General features: G+C 44.1%; 1 protein-coding gene across 4 annotated transcripts in view; it reads left to right on the plus strand.

The window, feature by feature from the left end:
* Positions 1-9,643, plus strand: part of asap2a (ArfGAP with SH3 domain, ankyrin repeat and PH domain 2a) — a 107,708-nt gene extending 98,065 nt beyond the window's left edge. For 3 of the 4 annotated variants that reach the window (XM_045723378.2, XM_082955630.1, XM_045723379.2), the window contains exons 24-28: positions 315-432; positions 759-814; positions 1,037-1,116; positions 1,798-1,917; positions 6,423-9,643. In XM_045723378.2, the coding sequence (XP_045579334.1) occupies positions 315-432; positions 759-814; positions 1,037-1,116; positions 1,798-1,917; positions 6,423-6,497 (449 nt within the window). In that variant the 3' untranslated portion in view covers positions 6,498-9,643. The remainder of the gene's footprint in view (positions 1-314; positions 433-758; positions 815-1,036; positions 1,117-1,797; positions 1,918-6,422) is intronic. The other variant, XM_082955629.1, reaches the window with a different exon arrangement.
* Positions 9,644-10,415: the final 772 nt, after the last annotated feature.

The following is a 10,415-nucleotide window of genomic DNA, read 5'->3' on the forward strand; positions in this document are numbered from 1 at the left end:
ATTATCGTAATCAAAATAATCCTGGTAAATGATTGTACATAGCGTTATTGTCGATAGGTTATGTTACAGTATATATAAGGCACATGCAGTATGATTACAACATGATGTACAAAGATGACACCGAGGAGAAAAACACCCAGTTTAGATGAAGAAGAGAAAGAGATGGGTAACTTGCATAGAGATTGAAAGAGGACTCATCTTTGTATCTGTGCCATTATGTTGTCTGTGACCGCCTCAATGGCGCCGTCTATGCCATCTCCATTTTGTCTATCTAGAGCCCTCTTTCAACCTCTTATCTCTCTCTGTCCCCCCAGGTCTTGCTCCTCCCCCCGTGGCCAAGACAGTGAGTATGATGGAGGCGATGAACCAACAGTCTAAACCAGGGACCGGACAGGGTCACAACAGAGCCCCAACACCTAAGTCTCCTTCTGGGTGAGTGCGCACACACACACACACACACATTGGACATACACCCCTGCCTAAGGCAGCATGTTTTACTTTGATGAACACAAAGCAAGTTTGCCTTTGGAAAATAGCGTGTAGGGTTTCTGGTTTACCACTTCATTAACTTCCAAGCTGAGCTCTCCTAAAAGACAAACAGCTTAACAGTATTCATCCACATGGCTCTACTCAAGCTCCCACAGGTCTGAGTTGTGTGACTGTTAAAGGGAAATGCACTGTGGGGTAAATGTGTGCGTGTTGATTTGAAGCACATCCTTAACAGCAGTTGACTACAATGTTATGCGTGTGGTTTTTAGCAACGACAAAAGCTTCAGCAAAGGACCGACTCGAACTGGGTCCATCGAAAGACCAGGTGGGTGTAAAAAATTAAAAAAATAAAAAAATAAAAAAATATTTACTCTGTAAATAATCTGGAAAAGCATGATAAGTAGCATAGTCAGATAACAACATACCGGCCTATACGTAACATTTTTATCTGTGGGTCGGCTGCAGACAATCTGGTTGTGTGATTTTTGTCTGTGTGGAACAGTTTGTGTTTTCACAACGACGTCATTGAATCCTCTTCCTCCTCCAGCTAAAGAAGTGCCGGGATATCCCCAGAACTCAATAGGTCAATCGCTGCCTCCCGCCCCCATGCCTAGGAAGACCTATCCGGTGAGTTCCCCCGACCTTACCGTTGACCTTATATGATCGTTTGCCCTGTTGTTGATTGTGATTGGACAGTCATGGACAATACAGAGACACTTATTGGACATCACCATCTGATCTCGTCGTTGTGTTTCAGTTGGTCTTATTGTCCCGTGCACTCTGAGTATCACTGGCTCTAACAGTGTTTTCTCCTTCCTGTACCCCTTGGAACATGGAATGCTAAGTGGGAGGGAAACCTTGAAGTGTGTATTTGTTCTTGACAGATGGGGAAACCTCTCATCTCTCTGTCCCTAGCTCAGTGCTAGCAATCTGTGTCATACGGGCTCACCGTGTAAACCACTGACAGATCAGGGATAGCCTGTGGTGAAAACATGCGATGCACAACTCCCCCTATGCAATCCTCCAGTGGTCAATGTGGAAGTGGGCGTCAAGCATTCCAAAGGAGTGACAGACAGATACTTCAGTTAAACGACAGCATCTGTCTGCAGAACGGTCAAGTACACCTGCCTGTCTGCATAGAAATAGAATGACTAGAATGAGGGGGAAAAGCCCCTGAGACCATGGCAATTTGACAGTGCACTCGTCATGGGTGCACTCGATATGGCCACCGTGACGGAAGGTTGACTTGAATGGGAATGTTGGTTCTAGTAATTATATTGCTATGCCCGTCTGGCCGTCTCTCTTCAGAAGCAGAGGCCCAAGCGGGTGAAGGCCATCTACAACTGTATGGCGGACAATGCAGACGAGCTGACCTTCTCTGAGGGGGAGGTGATCGTGGTGGACGGGGAGGAGGACCAGGAGTGGTGGGTGAGTAGCAACTAGATCAGGCTACTATTTTCTGTGTTGGATGTGTGAAAAGTGGTGTGTGTGTGTGTGTTCGTCTTCATTCACGCGCAGTGAGAGCAGTCCGGCCCAGTTCTAGTCCAAATCTGGCCTATTCCAGAGAGAGTCCACTGAGCATGTGCCAGAAATCTTGGTGGCCCCAGTAGCACAAAGCAATGACCTCATTCTAGCCATCCTTCTTTCTCTCCCTCCCTCCCTTCCTCTCCCTCTCTCCGCCCGCCCCCGCCTGCCTTCCTTCCTCTGCGGAGTCCGTTGTCTGAATACAGACCAGCTGCAACTTGTTTTTCCAAAAGCCACCTCTGTAAACATGACCGTATTTAGTCACTTATTCTCCATGGGACTTTGTGTTATAGATGCCTTTCCAAATGCCTTCCGCTCTCTTTTTCTGACTTCAGTGGTATTTTGTTTATGTCCGCGCCTGAATTGACAACAACTGAAGCAGAAATGAAAAGGTGTTAGAAGTCAAATGTGTTTGTCTTCTGCTGATGACTCTTAAGGGGAAAGTAATCCAAAAGTAACTGTACAAATAATCAGATTACGTTACTGATTACAATTTTGGACAGATGTTTACTAGTAACTGTAACAGTAGTTTACTAGTAACTGTAACGGATTACATTAGAAAGTAACCTACCCAACCTAGCCATAAGCTACGGTGCCTTCGGAAAGTATTCAGACCCCTTGACTTTTTCCACATTTTGTTAGGTAACAGCCTTATTGTAAAATGTATTATTGTTTTTTTTCTCGTCAATCTACACACATTACCCCATAATGACGAAGCAAAAATAGGTTTTTAGACATTTTTGCTAATTTATTAAAAATAAACTGAAATATCACATTGCCATAAGTACATTTACTCAGTACTTTGTTGAAGGACCTTTGGCAGCGATTACAGCCTTGATTCTTCTTGGGTATGACGCTACAAGCTTTCCACCCCTGTATTTGGGGAGTTTCGATCGGGTTCAAGTCTGGGCTCTGTCTAGGCCACTCAAGGACTTTCAGAGACTTGTCCCGAAGCCGCACTTGCGTTATCTTGTGTGCTTAAGGGTCGTTGTCCTGCTGGAAGGTAAACCTTCGCCCCTCAGTCTGCGCTCTGGAGCAGGTTTTCATCAAGGATCTCTCCTGTACTTTGCTCCGTTCTGACTAGTCTCCCAGTCCCTGCCACTGAAAAACTTCCCCAAAGCATAATGCTGCCACCACCATGCTTCACCGTAGGGATGGTGCCAGGTTTCCTCCAGACATGATACTTGGCAACTGTTACAGACCTATATCCATCCTACCCTGCCTTTCTAAAGTCTTCGAAAGCCAAGTTAACAAACAGAGAACCTACCATTTCGAATCCCACCGTACCTTCTCCGCTATGCAATCTGGTTTCAGAGCTGGTCATGGGTGCATCTCAGCCACGCTCAAGGTCCTAAATGATATCATAACCACCATTGATAAGAGACAATACTGTGCAGCAGTATTCATCGACCTGGCCAAGGCTTTCGACTCTGTCAATCACCGCATTCTTATCGGCAGACTCAACAGCCTTGGTTTCTCAAATGACTGCCTCGCCTGGTTCACCAACTACTTCGCAGATAGAGTTCTGTGTGTCAAATTGGAGGGCCTGTTGTCCGAACCTCTGACAGTCTCTATGGGGGTACCACAGGGTTCAATTCTCGGGCTGACTCTTCTCTGTATACATCAATGATGTCGCTCTTGCTGCTGGTGATTCTCTGATCCACCTCTATGCAGACGACACCATTCTGTATACTTGGCCCATCTTTGGACACTGTGTTAACAAACCTCCAGACGAGCTTCAATGCCATACAACACTCCTTCTGTGGCCTCCAACTGCTCTTAAATGCAAGCAAAACTCAACGCATGCCTTCCCTGTAGCTCAGTTGGTAGAGCATGGTGTTTGCAATGCCAGGGTTGTGGGTTCGATTCCCACGGGGGGCCAGTATGGAAAAAAAAAAAAAAGAATGAAATGTATGCATTCACTACTGTAAGTCGCTCTGGATAAGAGCGTCTGCTAAATGACTAAAATGTAAATGTAAAATGCATGCTCTTCAACCGATCGCTGCCCGCACCCTCCCGCTTGTCTAGCATCACTACTCTGGACGGTTCGGACTTAGAATATGTGGACAACTACAAATACCTAGGTGTCTGGTTAGACTGTAAACTCTCCTTCCAGACTCACATTAAGCATCTCCAATACAAAATTAAATCTAGAATCGGCTTCCTATTTCGCAAAAAAGCATCCTTCACTCATGCTGCCAAACATACTCTCGTAAAACTGACTATCCTACCGATCCTTGACTTCGGCGATGTCATTTACAAAATAGCCTCCAACACTCTACTCAGCAAACTGGATGCAGTCTATCACAGTGCCATCCGGTTTGTCACCAATGCCCCATATACTACCCACCACTGCGACCTGTATGCTCTCATTGGCTGGCCCTCGCTTTATATTCATTGACAAACCCACTGGCTCCAGGTCATCTATAAGTCTTTGCTAGGTAAAGCCCCGCCTTCTCAGCTCACTGGTCACCATAGCAGCACCCACCCATAGCACACGCTCCAGCAGGTATATCTCACTGGTCACCCCCAAAGCCAACTCCTCCTTTGGCCACCTTTCCTTCCAGTTCTCTGCTGCCAATGACTGGAACAAATTGCAAAAATCACTGAAGCTGGAGACTCATATCTCCCTCACTAACTTTAACCATCAGCTGTCAGAGCAGCTTACCGATCATTGCACCTGTAGACAGCCCATCTGTAAATAGCTCATCCAACTACCTCATCCCCATGTTATTTGTTTTTGCTCCTTTGCACCCCAGCATCTCGACTTGCACATTCATCTTCTGCACATCTATCACTCCAGTGTTTAATTGCTAAATTGTAATTATTTTGCCACTATGGCCTATTTATTGCCTTACCTTCCTAATCTTGCTACATTTGCACACACTGTATATAAACTTGCCAGTTCTTTCTGTGAGATGTTACCCCACTCTTCCACCAAGGCACCTGCAAGTTCCCAGACATTTCTGGGGGGAATGGCCCTAGCCCTCACCCTCCGATCCAACAGGTCCCAGACGTGCTCAATGGGATTGAGATCCGGGCTCTTCGCTGGCCATGGCAGAACACTGATATTCCTGTCTTGCAGGAAACCACACACAGAACGAGCAGTATGGCTGGTGGAATTGTCATGCTGGAGGGTCATGTCAGGATGAGCCTGCAGGAATGGTACCACATGAGGGAGGAGGATGTCTTCCCTGTAACGCACAGCGTTGAGATTGCCTGCAATAACAACAAGCTCAGTCCGATGATGCTGTGATACACCACCCCAGACCATGACGGACCCTCCAACTCGATCCCGCTCCAGAGTACAGGCCTCGGTGTAACGCTCATTCCTTCGACAATAAACGTGAATCTGACCATCACCCCTGGTGAGACAAAACCGCGACTCGTCAGTGAAGAGCACTTTTTGCCAGTCCTGTCTGGTTCAGCGACGGTGGGTTTGTGCCCATAGGCGACGTTGTTGCCGGTGATGTCTGGTGAGGACCTGCCTTACAACAGGCCTACAAGCCCTCAGTCCAGCCTCTCTCAGCCTATTGCGGACAGTCTGAGCACTGATGGTGTGATGTTTGGACGTACCGATCCTGTGCAGGTATTGTTACACGTGGTCAGCCACTGCGAGGGCGATCAGCTGTCCGTCCTGTCTCCCTGTAGCGCTGTCTTAGGCGTCTCATAGTACGGACATTGCAATTTATTGCCCTGGCCACATCTGCAGTCCTCATGCCTCCTTGCAGCATGCCTAAGGCACATTCACGCAGATGAGAAGGCACCCTGGGCATCTTTCTTTTGGTGTTTTTTCAGAGTCCGTAGAAAGGCCTCTTTAGTGTCCTAAGTTTTCATAACTGTGACCTTAATTGCCTACCGTCTGTAAGCTGTTATTGTCTTAACGACCGTTCCACAGGTGCATGTTCATTAATTGTTTATGGTTTATTGAACAAGCATGGGAAACAGTGTTTAAACCCTTTACAATGAAGATCTGTGAAGCTATTTGGATTTTTACGAATTATCTTTGAAAGACAGGGTCCTGAAAAAGGGACGTTTTTTTTTTGCTGTTTAGAAACATCTCAAGGATGATCAATGGAAACAGGATGCACCTGAGCTCAATTTCGAGTCTCATAGCAAAAGGTCTGAATACTTATGTAAATAAGTATTTTTTTAAATAATTGGTATAAATTTGTAAGAAATTTGCCAACATTTCTACAAAACTGTTTTCACTTTGTCATTATAGGGTATTGTGTATTTAATATGTTTTTATTTAATCTATTTTAGAATAAGGCTGTAACGTAACAATGTGGAAAAAGTCAAGGGGTCTGAAAACTTTCCGAAGGCACTATATGCAAAAAGTGTGTGTGTGTGTGTTGTGTCCCAATTATCATTGTGTTACATTGTGCCTCTCTTCTGTTCTCTCCCAGCTGGGCCACATCGAAGGAGAACCTATGAGGAGGGGGGCTTTCCCCGTCACATTCGTACACTTCATCATGGACTGAAGGTCAAAGGTCACCAGAGGTCAACACAGGACCTGGAATGGAAACCATGGAAATGCCCTCCACCACCACCACCACATTTGTGGGGCGAAATTCTCTTTGTCATCATCAAAGCTTGTGCCTGTACAGTCTGTGTTGCCATGACAACAGATACATCCCTTTACTCCAGGAATGTCATGTGACATCATATCACTCTTTTAGGCCAAGCCTGCAAAGGCTCGTGGGGAAACTGTGTTTAGACTTCTGACAGGAAAAAAAACGATGATTGTAGTAGATAACCTCTTGCAATAAAATGCACTTTCTGCTTATTTATCCTGGTTGCGACATTTAGAGGATTATTGACAAAATGAAGGTTCTGTTAATAAGTATTTCACTCTGTTGTTTTGGGAATTGTACAGAAAGTTCTTCAAGGACAGCTGACAGGGACAGTAACGTGTATCTTAAGTTTTCTTTCACTTATCGTTAATGTGAATATAGTCGATATGCTTACATTCCGTCTCCTTGCATGGTTAAAGGGTGAAACATTTTTAAACGCTTAACTGCTTAATAGGCAAAGACATGTAAACTTTACAGGACTCACAATGTGGGAAGCAAACTCAGTGGTGTAGTGGTGCCTGGAGAAGTGGGTATACTATAATTTGGCAACAAAAAAATCCCAAAGGCCTGCCTGGTGAAAGAAAAGGCGCGTTTGTGGAAAAACTCTGACAAAAAATGATAAATCCCATGTTGGTCTTTAACAGTCAGGCCAACCCAAGCTGTACTGTGCAAGTGGGCTAATAGTAGGCCTACTATTGAAATGAATAAATGCGGCCGTCAACTGAGTCAGAAAATTCAGTCAAACAAATTCTCTCCAAGTCACACTTTTTAATAGAACATCCAATTTTGTTGTTTTTCTAAGTCCACAACAATGCCACACCAGAAGACCACTTTTGAGGTGTGGTAAAAATCAAATGTCTTTTTTCTGTAGTAATTATCCTTTAATTCAACTGTGCAGACACCTAGCACTCTTTGGTTAGCAGTGTTTCTGTAATGCACATGAGATGGAGTTTTCAAAACAAATGGCCACTGGATTGATGCAAATAATCATGCTGCCAGGTAGGATAGGCCACTTTGTAGCTAGTTAACATTTAATTGAGTTTTTTTGGGAAAGCCTTTCCATCTAGGCTACAAGAAGACGATTAGCTTTGCTATATTTTTCCTGTTCCTTAATCATAAAACGTCCAGGTTTCAAACTTCATGTTATGGGGCATGTCTTACATTTTTTAAAGTAGCCTATAGTTAAAATCCTACCATATAAACATGGAGGTAATTATTTTATAAAGACATCTCATATTCACGCTCCTGTTCTATTGGTTTTTAAATCCGCTTTCTTTCATTCTTTATCAAACAAAGGCATTATCGTAGTCATATTAGCAACCCGTAATAATTGTTGCATCTTTAGATCTCCCCTCTTTCTAAATGTCTCTGTCCATGAAACCGCTCGCATGTGCAGTGCACATTTTAGAACTGTGTTTCCCTGCAAATTTCATTTTGGAACATTTGCGTGTAACCCTACCGCCATGTGCACATTACTGCGCTTAAAATGTGAAGAAATAATAGTTAATCCACGTTTTAAGCTAAACATTCTGATCTGATCCATCAGCCTTATTAATTGATACGGCGTATACCTCCACCACACTAGCCTACTTTGATATACATCGTGGGATTAAGAAGTTGAGTATACGCAATGCCCACAAAGTGGGTGTAAGGCTGCATATACCCTCCACTACACCACTAGGCAAACTTAATTCAAAATGGTGCTAACCCAGTAATATGCTAGGAGTCCTCCCGTATGGGTGATCCACTGTCCCCATTTCTAGACAGCCCTTAGTAACAACGGGGGGTTGCTGGGGGTGTATTTAGGCCTGTATTTAACTGGGGGAACCCAGGCTCACTATCCTACTGTGTGTGCTGACCTGCATGCGTGCGTGTCCATATCAGCTTGAAACAATAGAAGTTACTTACAGCACATCTCCATTTAGATGGCCTACAGTGTGGTACCAGATTTACGGCATTAACCCATCTGACACTTACTCTGTTTATAAAATGCCTCGTTGTTGCACTTCTTACCCTTTTGCTATAATATCAATATCATCAGTGAAATGGATGTTGTGAACTATCTTTAGCTGCATAGATCACACTTTAGTTGTGAACCACCATCTTTCTGTGGCTCTGGTCAAAAGTAGTGCACTATATAGGGAATATGATGCCATTTGGGACATAGACAGTGAGAGAGAGAGATCTGCAGAGGGGTTTATGCACCTCATGGGGCAAGGGTGATGGCTCCTGTTCCGTGGCTCTTTTTATCTGTAGTGGACAGCAGGCTATCAAATGGCACACACAGAGGTACATGTGGACACACATGCACATAGTTGTCATTGTACTAAAAATAACTTGTCCTTTGAGGTGACATTGTAAGGGGGATGGCAATACCAAATGACACACTTGAAAGGACAATGCAACTACTTTTATGCACACTTCCCACACACACCTACCATAGTATTCAATCTGATTCATAGTGCTCAGCCTATAATTCTACCATAGTCCACAACTTGATTACTAGCTGGGACCAGCATTACTTACAGACCACCCTTCTTTTATATATCCTAGGTCCCATACCGAAGAGTATGTTTTAAACTTTAATATTCTTACAAAGCATTTGACGTAATGTCTGATTTTGGTTGCAGAGCAACCTTATCTATACATGTTTGATGTTTAATCTTAAATGGGACATACAGTACTCTCAATTGTGAATGAACTACGATAGACGACGACAAGAGGCGTCGCATGTATCTGCCACACTGTTCCTCCCCATATTAACTCACTGGAAATAGGATGGTTCATCTGTAAATGTACATAGATTGTTTTGTTTATATTTAAATGTATAAAAGAGTTCATGACCTTGGCAGTAAGTGTCTTTTAATGCACTGTGGTGACGTGCTGTTTTCCAGCTGGTGTTCAGTGTGTAGTCTAGTAGTGTACACACAAACCAAGGCTGTGCAGCTATTCCATTCACACTCATTGACTCTGGATCACAGCATTGACTCTAACCTATTGTGCAAAATAATTGGGGAAATTGAAACTGGAATAATAAAATGGAATAATTCCCAGTGTTTTCTTCTCTTGCATTTATCCTAAGTGTATTTTTGCTTCTCAAAGCGGTTTAACAGTACGTAAATGCTGTGTAGTACGGTGATTTAAGACAACTAGATTTGTAAGTCGCTCTGGATAAGAGCGTCTGCTAAATGACTCAAATGTAAATGTAACTTCCTGGGCAGTACACTACATATTATAGTAATGCAACAAGAGCTCCCTCTGGTGGAGAACGGTCAAACCCACTACAGCCCAATCCTATGTATGCGCTATGTCCATGGTTTCGAACTTGTGTTCTGGTGCCATACCACTACAACCAAGGTTTACATCCACACTGAACTCTAGAGTCTACGGCCGAGATTCAATACGATCACCGGTTATAGGCATTTCTGGTTTGAAGGCTGTGTTCTCGCGTCGCGGAGAACCCGTTCTCTTTTAAAGCTGCAACGCCTGTAACCGGCAATCAGATTGAATCCCGATCTATGGAGCGTAAACTAGCTCTGTAATGTTGGGGCCGGTATGTGTATACAGTATCTCCTTTTGATCTAACACCGAATGACAGGGTCATTTGGTCACTGAAGGTAATTTCTTCAGACACAGATACACAGCCAGGCTGGATGCTTCATCAACCTGGAGGATGTAGGACTCCTATCCCACAGAGTTGGGGAGGAAGCAGGCATCCCATAAGTCAGTCTGAGAATGACGGGAATACTGGACAGCCTAGCCACCGGAACTGACCTGTTTTAAAGGACAAAACTGCAGGGGATCAAAGAAAAAAATACTGCTTGA

The sequence above is a fragment of the Salmo salar genome, chromosome 09 (genome assembly GCF_965601325.2).
Source record: "Salmo salar chromosome 09, fSalSal1, whole genome shotgun sequence".
NCBI lineage: Eukaryota > Metazoa > Chordata > Actinopteri > Salmoniformes > Salmonidae > Salmo > Salmo salar.